We start from the raw sequence: 18,322 nt of genomic DNA, 5'->3' as shown, positions 1-18,322 counted from the left end.
AAGATTTGCTTCCTTGGTACTCCCTCTCCCCTCCCTACCTCAGGAATGAAGCTGCTGTGTCTGCCACATGGCTCCAGTGCCACAATGTGAGCTGTCAAGGGGGCTCTTCTTGGACAACTGTGGGCCTGGAAGATTCCAGTCACCCAAGATCTTCAACCCTGAGGTTGGAAATTGACCTGGGGGCCTCAGCTTGCTATGACTGTTGCTGCCCATGTGTTCCTCCCCACACCTCGCCTTACCCCTCCACGTGTGTTAAACATCAATGAAACTTGTGTTTGTGTCATGTGATCTGTAACACACCATCCTTTACCAAACACTCCCATATACAACTAGGCTATGAACAGAGTTCTCCAGCAACTTGGATTCTTTGAGAGAAGGTGGTTTGTAATATTTGTCTCAAAAGAAACATAAACACATTGTCCAAATGAAAACTCAAGGAGTTTGAGTCCTAAAGGCTCTGGCTATGGCAATCAAAATAATACCAAATGAATGGCAGCCCCTCTTCTTTACCAGACACTGATTTCTTTTTTTTTTTTAAGATTTTATTTATTTATTTATTTATTTATTTATTTATTTGAGAGAGAGAGAGAGAGAGAGAGAACATGCATACACAGTGGGGGAAGGGCAGAGGGAGAGAGAGAATCTCAAGCAGACTCTGCCCTGAGCATGGAGCCTGATGTGAGGCTCAATCTCATGACCCTGAGATCATGACCTGAGCTGAAACCAAGAGTTAGATGCTTGGACCAACTAATGGACTGAGCCACCCAGGTGCCCCCCAGATACTGATTTCTTTAGCAAGAAACAGGTAGTTCAGTAAAGAAGCAAAGTGAACTTTACTCTCACATAAAGAAGCTCTGGTATTCATTCCAAACAGCTAAGGTAGAGTCCTATAGACTTGGGGTCAAAAGATGTAGATTTAATTCTTGGATTTACTACTCACTATCTTACCAAAGGTAAGGCATATCATCTCCCAAACCTTCAGTTTCCTCATCTGTAAAGAGAGGTTACTCATCCCAGCCCTTCCTAGGTCCACGATAATTGTGAGTCCAAATTTGGATAATCTATAGAGAAGGTAACTGAAAACAGCACAGTATGAAGTAACCATGAGACATTATGTCAATTTACAGAGGGATTAAATCATTTTAGGGAAGGATAGTGTTCAAGGAAAAGTGAGAAGTGTTCAAAAAGGTTGCAAAAGGATGGAGAGGGGTTCCTAACCCATCTTGACATCCAGGACCACCTCTGCCTCCACATCTTGCATTAATGATATTGACCCCTGCAAGGTTCTAGGCACTAGGCTCGGACCTGGAGCTACAATTTTGAACAAAACAGACATAGTCTCTCTTCCTATGGAACTATATTCTTGCAGGGAAGACAGTCAACAGGTGATTATTGTTTGATGGTTCATGACAACTATGACAGTTTCTATGATCATTGACAAAAGGCGACCTAGAGGACACCTACTTCCAGCAATACAGCAGAACAAAACTCCCACTACAAAACCTACATATGCAGGATAAAGTTATAACAAATAGCCTTTTTAATGGAAGTTAGGAAATCCCTAGGCCAAAACAGGAAAAGTACATCAAAACCAGAGTGAAATGCATAAGCTGACTATTCAGGGGCTGCCTTAAGCAGGGCAAAGTCATAAATAATGTGACAATCTACATGAATAAGAATCAGAAGTACATCTAAAGACATAAAAGTAAAGAAAAACATTTTTAAAAGAGAAAGACACTATCATAAGAGACCACACATATTTAGAAAAATACCAATTAGAATTTAGAGAAGTAATAAAATCTCAATGGAAGGGTTAAACAACAAATTAGTCAAAGTGGAAGAGAAAATTATTACACTGGGGAAAACAATGGAGATGATTCCCCAGAATATCACACAGAAATATAAAAAGATAAAAACCATGACAAAGAGGTTAAGAGACCTGTAAGAGAAAAACAAAATCCCAGGTACATCTCCTGTGAGACAAGAAAGGAGAGTAGAGGCAGTATTTAAAGGGAACTTTCCAGTATTTATGGAAAATGTTAAAAAAAAAAGAAAACGTTAATACCCAGATTTAAAAGTTATGTGTCCCAAGCAGATAAAAATCAGCAGCTGATTCACTTGAAACTGCAGAACTATAAAGACAAAGAAGATTTCAAACATACTTAGAGATAACAGGGTCTAATCTGGTATGCAGGATGAGTGGGACGTGGCCAAGAAGGCTTTTCCAAAAACGTCTTTTCTCAAGCTGAACTATGACAGATTAATAGGAGTTAATAAGGTAATGTGAGGGGAGTAGAAGAGACAAGCAGTCCAGCAGAAGGAACAGCATGTGCAAAGACTCTAAGGTAAGGAATCATGGTACAGTTGATGAACTAAAAGAGGCCAAGTGCTCCTAGAACATAGGTAATAAAAAGGAGAAAAGGCTAAGCTGAGATTGGAGAATGATATAGGGAAGGATTTTATAAAGAATTTTTGTCCTTATTTGAAGAGTAATGAAAATACACTGGAGAATTTTAAGTAATTTTCTGAAAATGAGGAAACAAAGGTCTCTGGAGGAGTACAAACAACAGATTGTACCTAATGAAGGGAAACCAAATAGCCTGGTATTTATCAATCATGCATTTTTGCCTGGAATAACTTAAAGGAGTCTCTGTACAAGTTTAGACAAAGTTCAAAGGGGATCCAGAGGAGAGTGCTTGGCAAGGAAGAGACTTTTATCTCAGAAACTTAAACAACACTACCCTAGAAAGGCCCAGAGTAGAGAATGAGCTCTTACAGGTCTCAGAACATCAATGATGCTGCAATACTACAACTTACTGAAGGCTTTATGAGTCAAGGATATTATTTGATCTAAATACTTGTATATAAAGTTAGGAAAACAAGGCACAGAGAGGTGACATGATTTGTCTAATCAATAGAGTACTGCCACCACATCCCACATATTGGTGCCTAGAATGAGGTGACAAACTCAGAAAATATTAGATGTTTGAGTGACATGAACCTAAAGCTCAGGTCATCTGGCACTCAAATGACTTTCCACTATAGTAAAATCTACCATTGAGTGAATGCCTATTCCATGGTACACAGTATGGTACATGCATTATCTTGTTTAAATTTCATACCTATGAAGTACCATTATCCCCACTTTACAGATGGGGGAACAGAGGCACAGATTTAAGTTACCTGACCAGGTTTACACAACTAATAAGAAAGTAGCCAGATTTCAAGCTCAGATAGTCTGATTCCAGAGCCCATGCCTGTGACTTACTCTAATGCTTCACTGGGCTTTAGGACTGACAGCACCGTTAAAGGCAGGAGACTGGACTTATGTCAGGTTCCCGGTACCTATTCTCATGGGTCAAGCAATAGCCAACAACTGAAAAAAGCTAAAAAACAGACATTTGGAGCCCAGAGCATCCACTCATTACTGTGAAGATGCAAGGTGATGATAGTGATAGTCATTTTAATGCACCAAATACCACTTCTCTGAGCAGTAACACTGCTTTAATGGGTTTTGCATGCCCGAAGATTCTTTGGGGATAAATGCTGAAAATAATTTAACTCTGTAACAAAGAAAACCCTATTTCTTGTTTACATCCTATAAGATATAACAAGCTATTTCCTGATTTTGAGAAAGCAAAAGAAAGGGAAAGGGAAATGAAAAGGAACATATTCCAGATATAGATCACTGATGGTGGATATGCAAGTCAAGAATACCCAACTGATGGCCCCATGTGCCCAGCTCTCTCCCGCTGCTCCATTCTCTCCAGCGACAACTTTTATGATAGTCATGGGGTCTCCTGACTCAAAACCAGAAGAGTAATGTTCATCCTAACAGGGCCATGAGTTTCTGACCTAGGAAAATCCCTTTTCCCTCTATGGGATTCTCCCTCTCATCTCTGCATTAAAACAAATCATCCTAGCAACCAATAGTGTAGAAGTTCCATGAAACACAGAACTGCAAAATGGTTACAGAAAATATGAGCACGCATGCGCGCATGTGCTCACACACACACTCCAGCCAGGGTTCCATCTTATCTTGGCCTCACATGCCCCAAAGGGTGCCATTTCCCCAAGGCATGGTCAAATACCAAAAAGTCATGGCAACCCAAATGTCACACAGACCTGTGTGCCTGCTCCAGAAGTCTTCAATCCACTGATTTGATCCCAGGAATGCATTCTGCATGACAGAGGTTGGAAGTAAGGAACCAGTAAGACGCGGTAGCTGTTTACTGCTTCCTCTGGTCCCCATTTAAAAGGAGCTTATTATGTGCTCAAGATAATATTGCAGCAGAAATCAATTTTAATTCAGGTTATTTTGAAGTACAGCAAAAACTTTTTAAGACATTGTTCAGCCATTCACAAAGCTGCGAGCTCTGCAAAAGTCTTTAGAGAAAGCTGCTTCAGCAACACTACAGGCATCGTCACAGACTTCCCTTCTGCCCTGTAAAAGTGGAGCTTCCACAACCCTGAGGCAGGTGTGCTCCAGGTTCAGTGCCTGTGCCTACATCAAGCAGGAGTTCCCTGGTAGCCCTTCTCCATCACTTGCTCTCCATAAAAGCGAGACCTCACCATACCTACAGGGCATTCAGCCCCTTCTAGCCTGCCTGGAAAAAACTCCAAGTTCCTCCAAGGCAGATCACCCAGCTCTGCCTCAGAAGGTCGGAGAACTGATATCTAAGGTCCAACTGTTCCTCTAAAACTTGCCAAGTGTACTTGGCAGAAGCCAGGCCATGGTCCCCACAGAGTGTTAAAAGGCTGTGTTAGTGACAGAATGGTGTTTTTGTCTCTTCTGCTCTGGAAACAAATACTTTGATGAAGCGAAGTAGTTCGATGCTTGATTTTCCATTTGGACAGGTGGTGTTTCTTTGAAACAGATGCTGTTTGTTGGCTGTCACTGCATGTTTGGGGCTGGATAAGGGGCTGAATTATGTTTCCAAAGCCCTTAGGTTATGGATAAAGACCTTCTCAGCCAATGCCAGTCACTAGGGAAAGGCAATTGGTAAATCAACTAATTATGATCTATTGGGCCCCTTCGTTGCCAACTAAATGTATTTGCTGGTCCATACTGAAGTCTACTTTCTTTATTATGATGAACACTCCCTTCAGTTAGAGATGATGTGTTCAAATTTCCTCAGTAAGCGGGCATGGCCCATGTTTTACCAACCCAAGAAGGAAGCCACACCAGATTGGCCTAAGTGAAAATCTCAACTAATGATTCTTCTTCACAAGCCATTTACTGGGAATTTGATGGATTTGCTGAGTTATAGCCTAATCAGGACATTGGTCAAAGTCTGGTCTTTAACTTTGACCGTGGTTACTATGGAGTCTTTTCTGGTCTCTGTGATTGTGACATGTTTGTCTTCTGTCATGTGTCTTGTCCATGCCAGATGTATGGGCCAGGGGGACAGGGGCTCCCTCCTACAGCTTAGTAGATGATAGATGGGCACCCAGAAGGGTCTGAGATGTCATTCCTGTGCTTTCCATTCATCTTCACAGATTCCTCTCTGAATATCTCCTCCACACAAGGTCCTGTGCACATGCTTTAGGGAGTAGCAGTGAGAGAGATGCAGTCTCAGCCCCTAAATTATGCATAACCAGATATAGCTCATAAGCAGAATTACACAGATGCCTATCACTCTACCCAGTGCCATAAGAGTCAGTGACACCCAAAAGGAGGAGAGTCAACATTTGAATAGGATTTGCAAAGGTTTTGTGGCAGAGGTAACATTGAACATAGGACCTGAAGAAATTGTGATAATGAGAAGGTGGGGATCAAGTGGTCCAGATGGAGGGGATAAAATAAGCAGAGGGGAGAAAACATAGGGCTTACTTTAGGAACAACAGAGGGTCACTTTAACTAGAGAATGCATTAATAAGTAGGAGCAATTGGTTGTGGTCATACTGTGAAGGATTTCAACTGTCTCTGTATTTTTTATTCAATGCCAGTAGGGGCCGTTAAAGGCCACTGATGCGGAGGGATCGTGGACCAAACAGGCTCCCAAAGATTATCCTGGCAGTGGTTCTCAATGTGAATCAGAGAGAGGACATTCACAGGCAGAGAGGTCATTTAGAAAGCTGTTACAGTCGTTCTGATAAAAGGGAATGAATGTGGTCACAGATCATAACAGGTTGGAGACAGATGGAAGACATGGTAGACTCTATGCTCTTCATCAGACATAACCTCTACTTGAAGGCTTGAAAGCCTCTAATTTCTGAGACTTCTGTGCTCTTTAAGGCCTGACCAGGTACAAACTGATTCTGTCAAGGACAGAAATTGGGCAGATATGGGGTTTACCTCCCACACAGACTTGCTGCTGCTTCCTCAATTTCACCTCTTAGGTGCCTTGAAGATTCGGAAAGGCATTGCTGGAAGGGCTGCAGCAAGAATGGTGAAGGCTCCCAATCACTGTTCTCCGTCCCTATCGCACTGACTCCACCTTGCCTCTATCTGGTGTTTTTGTTGTTGTTGTTGTTTGTTTGTTTGTTTGTTTGTTTTTAAAGTAGGCTCCATGCCCAGCCTACTGAGCCCTGAGATCAAGACCTGAGCTGAGATCAAGAGTCGGACATTCAACCGACTGAGCCACCCACGTGCCCCAGTGGTTTTTGTAATCAGACTTAAGTTCATTAACATTTTAGTCACACTGGTATTCAACTGAATATATTTTTCTCCCTTTACACAGCCCTATTCTGGGACGTATCTACTAAGAACTGCTTGTCTGTATTGGCATATGGCTGAGGGAGGGAGGTTAAGGCCATGACTCAGGAAGAGATATCACAAGGTTTTGTGGGGACCATACCCACTTCCAGAGATTGAGGGTCTCCTAGTTGTCCACCTCAATGTTGGGGCCTCGTGACATAATTATATCCTCAACTTGGTTCAGTGGGCCTCTCTTGAACACTTTTTTTTTTTTTTTTTTTTGCCTAATGCTGATCTGAGTGTTACAGAGGCCATCAAGAGAATTCTCTTTTAGAGAATCACAGTGACCCAGAATGTAATTGGGAAACAAGCAAGTGTTGTTTTCTGCGGTGTTGATCCTGTTGCTCTAAAGAACATTCCCCAACTTCACTATGTGTCAAATTATTTAAGGAAGCTGTTTAAAAATGTTCCTTTCTAGACTCTCATTCCTTAGATTTCGCATTCTGCAGGTCCAGGGTGGGATTCGGGAATGTGCAATTTTAACAAGGCCCCTGAGCAATTCTGTTACAGGGAGACAGCAGTCTGTTTTGAGAAACAGGGCTAGAGGCCAGAGAATAGAGATGGACAAGGTCTGAGGAGACAGCAGCTTAGAAAGAGAAGGAAGGTTACTATGATGGGAGCATGACAGCGAAGCTGCACTGAATGGTGTCCAAACCATGGTCCTTAGAGTTGAGCAACCTTCATTCAGGTTCCAGGGCCATTACTTTACCTGCAGGTTGACCTCACTTGGTAAGTCATTATAACTTTATGAGCCTCTGTTTTCTTTTCTGTAGAAATGGAATAATAGTAATTCATTGCAGTTGCTCTGAGTTTTGATGAAACAGCACAAATTGCTTGTCACAGAGGGTAACTCATTAATGTTAATTCTCCACCCCTCCTCTCCTCCCTTTAGACCTACCAAAAAGTCACTTTTGAACCAGATAACTTATTTCTTCCTTCTTTGTGAAACACACTGTGTTCATCAGAAATACACACGAACACCAGCCTACCTCCCGGCACTGACTGCATTAGAAATAAAATGTCTCTCTCTGAGAACAATTTGTGGTCCTCCCCCACAGAGAACACACTAAAAAAATAAAACCCTGATATTTCTTTTTCTCCCTCCCTCCCACCCTCCTCCCAGAGTATAGTACTGTGCAGGGCCTGCTGCTGAGAATAAATACAGCAGCATGTCCCAGGGAAATGACAGGCCCTTTCAATTGGTCCTTGCCTCCTGATGGGTAGCCAGGGATGCTTGTTGTCATGGTAACCCCATGAACTCTGTGACCCAGGTCGGACCTGATCAGAGACAAAGTTCTCTGAGCAGAGAAGCTGAATTTGCCTGCATCCTCAGAAGAGCTGGAGAGAAAGGAAGAGAGGGAGGGAATGGGGGATAAAAAGGGAGGGAGGGACGAAGAGAAGGAGAGAGACAGAAAGAGAGAGAGAGAGAGAGAGAGAGTGTGTGTGTGTGTGTGTGTGTGTTTGAATAGAGACTGGAGGTCTGCTAAAGGAGCACTGCATCAATACAGAAGCTTCTCAGGTCAGGACACGTGAGATGGATTATAGAGTGGACCGAGGAATCCTCCTAGGAGACTGGCACAGCAGCCCAGTGTGGAAGTCCAGGCAGTGGGGCGGCGGGGGGGGGGGGGGGAGTGACAAGGGCTTGATTTAGCATTTAGTGGTGATAAGACCTATTGTTAACATTTATCGGGCACTGACTTATCCCAGGAGCTTCTACAAAATATTTGGTGTGTATTAGCTTATATAACCCTAACAACCCTGGGAAGGTAGTATTGTCCTCACCTTGGTCACATAGTTTGGGAAACTGAGGCATAGAGGGGTTACGGAGCTCGCCCAGGATTACCTGGCGTGGGGATCGGAAAGCTGGGTTTTCAACCCAGGCAGCCTGATTTCAGAACCTCTTCTCAGCCATTAGGGGGAAAAACAAATGGATATAAGCACAGAAACTGTGAGGAAGAAATGATTATTCAGAGGATAAAGATCACTGATGGCCTCTCCCCCAACACACACAGGTACAATTGCATTTAGTTCTACCCGAGTAATATGCAAGTCAGAAAGCGGTGGCCCCACAAAAGGAAGTGGCTCACTGTCGTGCACTGCCTGAATTCCGTAGGGAGCCCCGGCCTCCCTTCCGCACTGTTTGCATAGGGGGGCGTGCACATCCATCTCTCCCCAGGGTCAGGGCCCTACCACCGGTTGATGTCATTGCCCCATACCCAGAAATGGAAAAGGGTACATCCGATGCAAACTAAAGTTTCCTGCTGACCCAAGACAGACTGAACCAAAAACATCTCCAAAGATTTTCATGCTTCTTGAAACTCTATAGTGCTTTTGACTCCTTTCAACGACAGCAACTCTCTAGTCCTTTTGACCATTTTAGACTTGACTGTACCACATGCATAAAGAGGAAGGACACTTCATTCTTTCCACACCTAACAGTGTGCTGGGCATGCACATGCATCCAGTGCCCTGGGGACATCCAGGCATGAGCCTTCCCCCTGCCTTTGGATTTGGGTATTATCGTTTCCCGTTCACCAGTTCGGAAGCTAAGATTCAGAGAGGTAACACTCTGCCCAGGTTCTCACTTTGATTTGTGGAATGCAGCCAAAGTACAAACCTGCCTCCTGAACCCCCACATCCCCACCTCTGTGCTGATGGAGGCACCCCTCACTGCCTTTGCCACCTTCTAAGGTGGCATCTTTAAAACAAGAGGGTAAGTGAGACACCAGGTGGCCTCCACAGCCAGAGCCCTCCATCCAGAAGCCCCGGACTCTGCTGGAGATCCACGGTGCAGATGTACCGGGAGGATTGTGGTAAAATCACAAAGGCAGAGGCACACTCACTCCTGTTACAGCTCTGTTCTTATCACGCCTGCTTGAGAAGCTCGTAAACGGCAGAGCAACACATTGAGGAGAGAAAGAGGAGGAAGGTGGACAGAGCAAGGTGGCAAGGAGGAATCCGGAGAGATGAACGGCCTGGGATGAATGGCCTTAACAGCCACGAGAACAGTGGCCCAGCACGGGCTGTGATTTGCCTGCCGAAGCACTGCTTTCTCCCGCTGATATACAAATTGTATGTTGCTTTCTTTTAAGAAGCTGTTGCTGTCAAAAATAGCATCTTTTTTTTTTTCTCTCTCTCTCTCTCTCCCTATCATCAGCGGCTTTCTTTCAGATGTGCCCACTCTTCTTTTCTAAGAAGGCAACTGCTGTTATACAAAGGCAGACCGAGAGGGAGAAGGTCTGGGTACCTGTCCCGGCCCTGACACTTGGGCCTTGTGGGCGTGGGAAGCGAATGTGCTTTGCTGTGGATCAGACTCTCCTTCAGACCCGGCCTCCCGTGCTCACAGCCTGTGTGATCTTGGCTATGTGGCAAACAGCTGTATGGACCATCAAATGAGTGTTAGGGCCCTGAAGTCAGGACTGAGAACAAATCCCAGGTGTGCCAGTTAATGACAGGAGTCACTCAGACAAATTATTTCACCTTCCTAATCCTCAGTTTCTCCAAATACAACAACTGGAGGTAACTAGCATTCACATCGGTGGTTGTTAAATAATTAAATGAGCTAATATAAGGTGTTTAGCACGGTGCCTGGCACATACTCAAGTGGCTAAGAAAGGTTAACTCTCATTACTTAATCTCTCAGAAGCTTAGTTTTCTCATCTTCCAAATGGGAATCCTGCTATAAGCTTTGCACAGTGTGGAAATAAACTATTTCATCTTGGGAAATAAATGAAATCACTTATAAAGAGCTCATGGTGCATGAGTTCTTGAATATTAATCCCCTTTTCTCCCACACTTCTTTTCCTTCTGCTTCCCCTTGGCACTCGTCATCTGTTCTGTTAGTTTGGGGATCTGACCAAAATAAGTGGTGATTGCCTTCTCTTGGCCAGACCACTCTCAGCTTCTTTTCATGGTAATGAATGGAATTTCAGGATATGAAGAGACGGAAATATCCAGATATACAGTTTTATTCTCCTTTCCACGCAGGGCCCCCCAAAGTTCAGCTAATAGCCATCTTGCTTCCATCCAGAGCCTGGTTTCTGAGGGCAGGCAGAAAGGAAGGGGAAGGGGTAGCCCTGAGCTGAGCCCCCACACAGAAATTCTGGGCCATCTGTTTAGTAACATTCATGAATCACTCCATGTGCTGAGATCGTGGCTTGGCAATCACATCTAATTAGCCTCTTCCTCAGCCTCTTTCCCTCAGAGGAAAGGGGCAAAGGACCAGGCGAATCCCTAACAGAGGAGCCAACATCCCCCTAATGAGATGGAGGTAGTAAGCCAGGGGAGTCTCCAAACAAAAGAGAGTCAGACAGGCATATTTGCATATATTATTCATGCCTCCTCAGCACACCCATCTAGCAGAAAAAGAGCATAATGACCTCTTAATCATATTCTCTATTCCAACGGGAATTAAATTTATTCCTTTGGAGGAATGTAAAAAAAAAATTCCATAGCACTATTTGAGCCAGTCTCCTTTGGGCCCACAAATACCACAACTTTTCCCCACCTGGTGTCTTTTCTTACTGCTTCCTCCTTCCTAACTACATTTCAAAGTATGGTCCAGTGAAGCAAGGGCCAGTGGTCTTACAGAACCTAGCAGAAAATTTAGCATGTAGACAACTCCTATTGATTGTTTGTCACACTGACCAATTCCTACCTGGCCAACTTCCAGGTGTATGGTGACTTTTTGAGCATGTTATAAAATCAGTTGATGTGTCTGGTCTTGTGTAGTTTCATGAGAACCAGGAAATACTAGTCCTACTATATAACTGTATAACATAAATTCAACCAACCAACTCTTTAACTCATGAGTCTCTTTGGCCATTACTAGAGCACATCCTAAAGGCAGCTGATGAAACTACATGACCATGATCATACAATTTAATTCTACCAATATTCTAAGTATAGTATTTTTCAAAGCACTAAAGTAAGTCCTCTTAAGGAAAGCAAAATGATTATGATATTGGCACCCCCAAGATTGGTTATCTAATAAAGGGGCTGTAATCAAAAATGTCCCCAAGGGCTAGGTAAAGAAAATGAAGGAAATGGATTGGGGTAAATGCTTATATGATTTCCGTATTTTTAATAGAACCATGAGTTCAGGCAATACTTCTCTAACAAAATCACAGTGCAAACACTATGATAAATAATAATTACAGTGAATATTTATTGAGCACTTGCTGTATATGGCAGACACTCTCTAAGTCCCCAAATGCTTTCTCTAATTCATGTAATCCTCATAAGAACCCAATGAAGTAGGTACTACTGCGAATCTCATTTTATGGATAATAAATCAGCAGCACAGAGAGATTAAATTTTTGAGGGCACACGGCTAGTCACTGGCAGAGCCAGAATTTGAACCCAGGCAGTCCAGCTTCAGAACCTATGCTCTTATCCCCTACACTATCCTATAAATGGAAAACTGACAGTCTCTGGGTGATCACAGAAAATTACGGGGACTTACGGAACAAAAGATTATATGCCTATCTAGAGGGAAAAGACTTCACTCAGTTCTGATTTAATATACTGCTGTGTCAGAATGATGCCAGATCCGGTTTTTCAGAGAAGCTAGAAATCTCAATTTTTGTGTGAACTATTCAAAATTTTCAGTGTTGGTCACAGTTAAGAGAGAAGTAGAGAAGGCACAGCCTAGTAACAACTAACAGTAATACAAAAAAAGAGAGGAAATACTGTGAAGATGATAGAGGATGGGTAGATTGATAGATAGATCATTATATAGCTGGGTGAACAAGGCACAGTGGGAAAACCATGCAGGGAGGGGTTAATGTCCTGCCTTTTGGGTGGGAGTTCTAGGAAGGCCCCCAAGGGAGGCAGCAGTCCCTGAACAGGGCCTTAAACCAGTGGGGAGAATATCTACAAGCAAGATAGCGAGAAAGATATTTCAGGTAAAAGATCCAGCAAGCATACAGTGCAAGAGTGGAGGGGGCAGTAAGCCATGCATTCTTTATCTATCTTTGTACCGCTGTTTGCAGCAGGGAATCATTTCCTCAAATGAAATCTCTTGTGGAATCCCATTGTAAAAGACAAATGGATGGAGTGGGGGTGGCTGAGCTGCTGAAACAGGAGACGAGGGGCTGGAGGTGGAAAAGGAAGAAGAGAACTCAAGACGGGTTTGGGCCCAGGGTGGGAGACTCAGGAGATCACAATGTTCCTCTCTCCCTCAGGAGCCATTCTCCATCACTAAAGAGACGGTCCTCCAACATTACAACCCTGTATGTTTTAAAGTCCACAAGAAAATAATGGTCCTGCTTGGCCTGCCCAGCATTCTGTTCTCATTGGCGTCTGTCCTTTGGTGGCTGGTACTTAGAACTGGCCCAGCTTCCCTTCCTTTCAGTGAACCAGAGGCGGCTGAGAGGAGACCAGTGGGCTGGCTCTTGCCCTGAATGGTGTTTCCACTCCCTGTGTTAATTCTAAGGAGGCTTTCCATCCACCCCCCCCCCCCCGCCCCGTTATCTTTTGTCAAGCATCTCTGGAATGTCAGACACAAACCCTGTCATGCTGCTGACACATGGTTCTGCATTACAGGACCAGATGTGCTTTACTATGAGCTGCAAATGAACTGTTGGCACCTGCTTCTCACAGTGTGGGGCGGGCTAGGGATCAAACATGCCTCCGAAAAGCTTTCTGTCTAGAGTCCCGGCTGAACGGGCCAGACTTCAGGTCCCCATCCAGGTCTCTGCACTGTACGAGGTGATGGTAGCCGTAGGACCCTAAAGAAAGTTAGAGGGCCAGAAATATATATCACACAGGTAAAACTAGCATGCAGCTTCTGGGGATTCACGTAACTTTACCCATGTGATACAACATAGGTTTCAGAAACTTAAAACTCCTTCATTCAAAAAACACGTATCAAGAAGCTCCTGTGTTAGCTATTGTACTGGGGGCAGAGTCTCTGCCATTAGAGAACCCTCAGTCTGGTTGGAGGAGCCAGCAATGGATATGGAATGATGAGTTTACTGTTGTAGGGTATACAAGTACAGCAGATCAGAAAGGAAGGCCTGATCCATTCTGCAAGACCCAGGATTTGCAGAGAACAACATATGCTAGAGGCTTATATGAGGAAGAGGTTCTACAAGTGGCAAAGTATACCAGGTAGAGCATGTGCCAACACAAAGAGGTGTGGTGTCAGTGGCACTTCCAATCCAGACACTTGTCCTCAATAATCTCAAAGCACTTTGACATCTGTCACTTCATTTGAGCCTCACAATACAGACAGTTGGAGCTGGAGCTTATCAATTATTCCCATTTTCCTGGGAAAACTGAGGTACAGTTATGGTAACCAGCTATCCTGGTTTGCCTGGGATTGAGAGGGTTCCTGGGATGTGGAACTTTTAGTGCGAAAACCAGGGAAGTCCCTGGGCAAACTGGGACCAGTCTGTCACCAGAGGTACAGTTATAGGACTTGCCATGGAACTTGACCAGAAATTAGTGAGGGACTCAGATCAGACTCAGATTCTTTTCTCCACCTCGGAGTGGAGAGATGAAGAGAGTGCTCTATATGTGTTTCCTTTTCCTTTTTTTTTTTTTTTAAACCAACTCCTCTGTGTTATTTTGCAGGGTTAGAAACCAAAGACAAATCTTCTGTCTTTTAGCTGAATCAAAGGCTGACCAACACTCCTTCTCATGAGATCCCAGAACTGATTATTTCTTGAGTATATTCCAGAAGAGAAAACCACCTGTAGTGGTCACAGGTGAAAGGAACTTTGGCCTTACAGAGGTCTGCCTTTTAAATGAGACTCCTGACATAACCCAACTCTCTATTTCCATCTGCTTGGTTGGAAATAACCTCTCCCACATGACTTACCACTCCAAACTACTGGGCCAGTAGCATCTTCTGGACCCTTAGCTTTCTGCCCCATCAGTGATAGTGTTTACCTTGGACAATCCATACTGACACTGTCAGAGTCTGAACTATAAAGACAGAAGGAGTCTTTGAAATCATTATCCAAAAGGGAGGTGATTAAAAGAGTGCTTTCTAGGATCCGAGTCCACAGACACCCAGACCTGTCCTAGACTCAACTATTCTTCCCCTTGGGAAGGCAAGCCAAACAAGCTTTGGTTCTTACTGAGGCTCTGGCCCCCACTCCAAGCAAAATGACCCTGGTTTGGCTTCAGCAAAGGAGCAGAAACACCCAACCAAAGAAGGCCTTCAGCTGAAGTGGTTTCCTCATCTTCTGAGGCCTGCCTAAGAGGCGTTGCTGCAGGGCTCAGAGATATGTGTAAGGGGAGAATAGAAGTGGCTGCACCTTCCTCACAGAAGAAGCACCCTGGGCTTCAGAACCCTCCAACCCCATGAAAGGAAGAGTTAGTTATACACTTTGGATCCAGTGCAAGGAAATTACCACTCTTCATGGTCCCCCTAATGCCTTTAAACCTCACTCATCAATAGCTGCCCTCCCCCTTCTTGAGGACAGATGCAGAGCTCCTTGAAGTCTCTTCCCTTAGAAGCCCAGTGGATCCCAGACTAGAGATGTCATGGACCAAATATAGTGCCAAGAAAGAAAATGGTGGTAGAGACACTTGACAATGGTTTATCTTGCCAATGAATCTTGATATCTTAGAAGAAACAAGACAAAAAAAATGACCACCTCTCACCAACATAATAAGAGAAGAAATATGTTAACACTAAAAAAGAAGGAAGGAAATAATCAATCGTACATAAAGGACTGTCCTTTAAATGGAAAAGTTTAGCTTTCTGAAAACTCACGATACAACCCTTATCTTTCCTCATTTTCCCATTGATAAGTGAAAGCTTCATCACAAATTGGCCTGGCTCTTTGGACCACTGATTGAGTCCTAACTTTTTATGCAGCGCATGTATTCCCTCCGTGTTTTTTCTGACCAGCAGTTGTCCCATCAACAATGTCCCACCAGACTGCCACTTTGCAAATAAATCCCCTGAGAGCTCTAGCAGCTCCAAAGTTTACCATCATATTAAGCATAATTCTGTGTCCCTGTGGTTTCATCTCCCTGATCTAAGTCTGCCCTCCCCATTGAGAATAAATCTAATTCCTCTTCTACTGACAACCAGTCTCAAGTTTCCAGGTGAGCCCTGTTTACTTTGCAGTGACCTACTGTCTCCATGATCCCTGGATTCAGAGTTAAAACTTTTCAACATTGTCTGTTCCTCTCATATGAGTCATTACACTGGTTAATTACTTGATACATATTTACTTAGGACTGACTGTGCAGTATAGATGGGCTGCTGGTCTGAGGCCTCTCCCTGCTTAAACACCTTCCCTGTCTCCCTTGCCTGCAGGTAAAGTGTTGACTTCTTGGCATATCCTGCCAAGATAATTAGGGCTTAGGCTCAGTCAGCGGTTGTAGCCTCATTTCCCTCGTGACCACATTCCGCAGGCCTGTGCCTCCTAGCTCTACTTCCTGATTTCACTCTTCCCTTTTCACAGAGCACCTCCTGAAGATTTTCAAACTCCCACCCACTATCAGAATTAAACTCTCCCCTTTTCTGGTGCTTCCGTGATTATTTTAAAATCAGATACAGTCTTCCATGACCCACTGAGAAGCTTTTCTGCCTCCCTCATGAGACTGTACATTCCTTGAAATATGAGGTTTATAACTTGCTCAGTTCTTTATTCCTACTAAGTACCTAGCATGGTACTTGACACTGAATCGGCTCTCATAAATATTTGGGGAGTTGACTTGAAGACATCAACTCTTTACACCAAAGGTTTTATAATCCAGTGAAAGACTAAGGCTAATACACATGAAACTGTAGTAGGCAGGGCAGTGAATTGACCGCTAGGTTCCAGGGAGGTTCAAAGGAAAGGTCAATGAGAAATCAAGTGCTGATGGAAAAATTCAAGGAAAACATGGGGAGCATTGCAAGGCAACCAGTGTTATGAGAGAAGTTAAGGAAAACAGCAAGCTGCAAACATATAGAAGCAGGAAGAAACACACTCTTTGAAGGGGAGCAGGATGTCTAGCAGCCTAATGTGATTAGAACCGAAGCTTCCTTTGAGGGAGAAGAGGCATAGCATATCACTGCAGGCTGAGTATGAGCTCCAAGGGCTGTTTTATCCCATACTCCTCAGATGCTTGAACTCAAAGTTTTGAAAGAGAGACAGTTGCTTCAAAACTGAAGCCCAGAATTCAGTCCTTAGCCTTTCATAAGTTGAGGCCTAATTGAAACCATCTGAAATATCTCCCTTGACTGCTTTTTTCCAAACTTCAATTTCCCTGCAATCAAACTTCTTCACAGTGGCAAGTTTGAATACATTGAATCTTAATGAGTACCAGGTCATCCTGGAGACTACCTTTCTAGGGTTCCAACTCCTCCCTTCTCAAGACTTCCAATGATACTTCATTGATCCAGATACTCAGCTGGACCCATCAGCTCCTGTGGCTTAAAGTCAGGGCTCAGGTAGTTGAGGGTCTGCCAGAACCAGAATAGCGACAGGCTACTGTTGTTCTAGTATCATCATTCTTATCTCCTACAAAAGAAAGAGAGGGAGGGAGGGGGGAAGGAGGGAGGGATGGAGGACGAAGAAAGGAAGGAAGGAAGAAAAATTTCTTTGGCCTCTTCCTTACAGTCAAGTTGTAAATTAGCATCTTATGAAATGACCTATAATGAGGTTTTTCTCCCCTGCTGCCTTGGCTCTGCTGTGGGCTTGGATAATGGAGATCCTTGGGTGTTACGACTGTGTGCAAAGTAAAAGTTTTGAAAAGGACTGAGGGAGTGGGGAGAGAAAAGTCTAAATAAGCTTTCTTGGGCTTCCTGATGCAGATAGCACCTAATCCAAGACAGGCTGGAAAGAAGAGTGCTTACGTGCACAGACTGCAGTCATACAGAGCTAAGTTAGAACTTTAGGCTAGTTATGTATTTGTCCATGGAATGTAATAGTAATAATAGGATGACCAAATAGGGATGTGAGGTTTAAATGAAATAAAGCATGTAAAGTACTAATGCCTGGCCCATAATAAGCTCTCAAAAAAATAATTACAATTATTATCTTATGATCCTGTGCATTTTCTTTGCACACTCTGGTCCCTTACTGTTGTGTTCCAGATAGGTGAGTTTACCAAATAGCTGAGTTAGAGACAGATAAGGTTATTATTTGCACTTAGATTCCATCCATCCATTCATTCAATCATTCATTCGCCTCCTCCCCCACCAAAAAAAAAAAAAAAGGTATTTCTCGCTTTTATACTGCATAGAACATCTTGTACCAAATATTATAGGGAGGAGTTTAAAAACAGGAACGATGATCTCTGCTCTGGGGAACTGACAGTCTATTTGAGGAGACCCAGCCAACATACCAATTAGCTATGAGATTACAGCATAACGGATCAGAGTTCAAGTTCAGAGAATCACCTGGGAAGAGGGATGTTCAGTGGTAGAATTTAATTAAATGCTTTGTCAGGAAGTCCCTTTTTCAATCTGTGATATCATGAGCCCGCCAATAAAGGACATAAATTTTCACCTATTTCCCATTCTGGGGCTTGTGCCGTGAGGATTGTCCACTTTCCTAAACACCTTTTCACACCACTGACCCCAAACTGGATTCTGTGCCTGAAGGGAACAAACAGTAGAGACCTTATATCTGAAGATAGAAAAGTGGTCTGATAGCTCACAGCAAAAAT

At 43.6% G+C, this 18,322-nt stretch overlaps 1 protein-coding gene and 1 long non-coding RNA gene across 6 annotated transcripts in view; one reads left to right on the top strand and one right to left on the bottom strand.

Annotated features, from left to right (window-relative positions):
* LOC141372180 (uncharacterized) overlaps positions 1-18,322 on the bottom strand; it is a 71,219-nt gene that overhangs the window by 23,114 nt on the left and 29,783 nt on the right. The gene's annotated exons all lie outside the window — the stretch shown is intronic.
* GRIA1 (glutamate ionotropic receptor AMPA type subunit 1) overlaps positions 1-18,322 on the top strand; it is a 299,507-nt gene that overhangs the window by 260,636 nt on the left and 20,549 nt on the right. The window contains exon 14 of one of the 5 annotated variants that reach the window (XM_025867185.2): positions 44-373. The exons of the other annotated variants lie outside the window; for them this stretch is intronic. Coding sequence (XP_025722970.1) covers positions 44-90 — 47 coding nt within the window. The 3' untranslated portion in view covers positions 91-373. Of the gene's footprint in view, positions 1-43; positions 374-18,322 lie in introns of those variants that run through there. 5 annotated transcript variants of the gene reach the window in all.

This window comes from Callorhinus ursinus, unplaced genomic scaffold (genome assembly GCF_003265705.2).
Source record: "Callorhinus ursinus isolate GAN/ISIS: 27379988/994484 unplaced genomic scaffold, GSC_fseal_2.0 scaffold3, whole genome shotgun sequence".
Lineage (NCBI taxonomy): Eukaryota > Metazoa > Chordata > Mammalia > Carnivora > Otariidae > Callorhinus > Callorhinus ursinus.
Note: the sequence above shows the minus strand (reverse complement) of the source record. Positions and strands in the feature narration are given on the sequence as shown.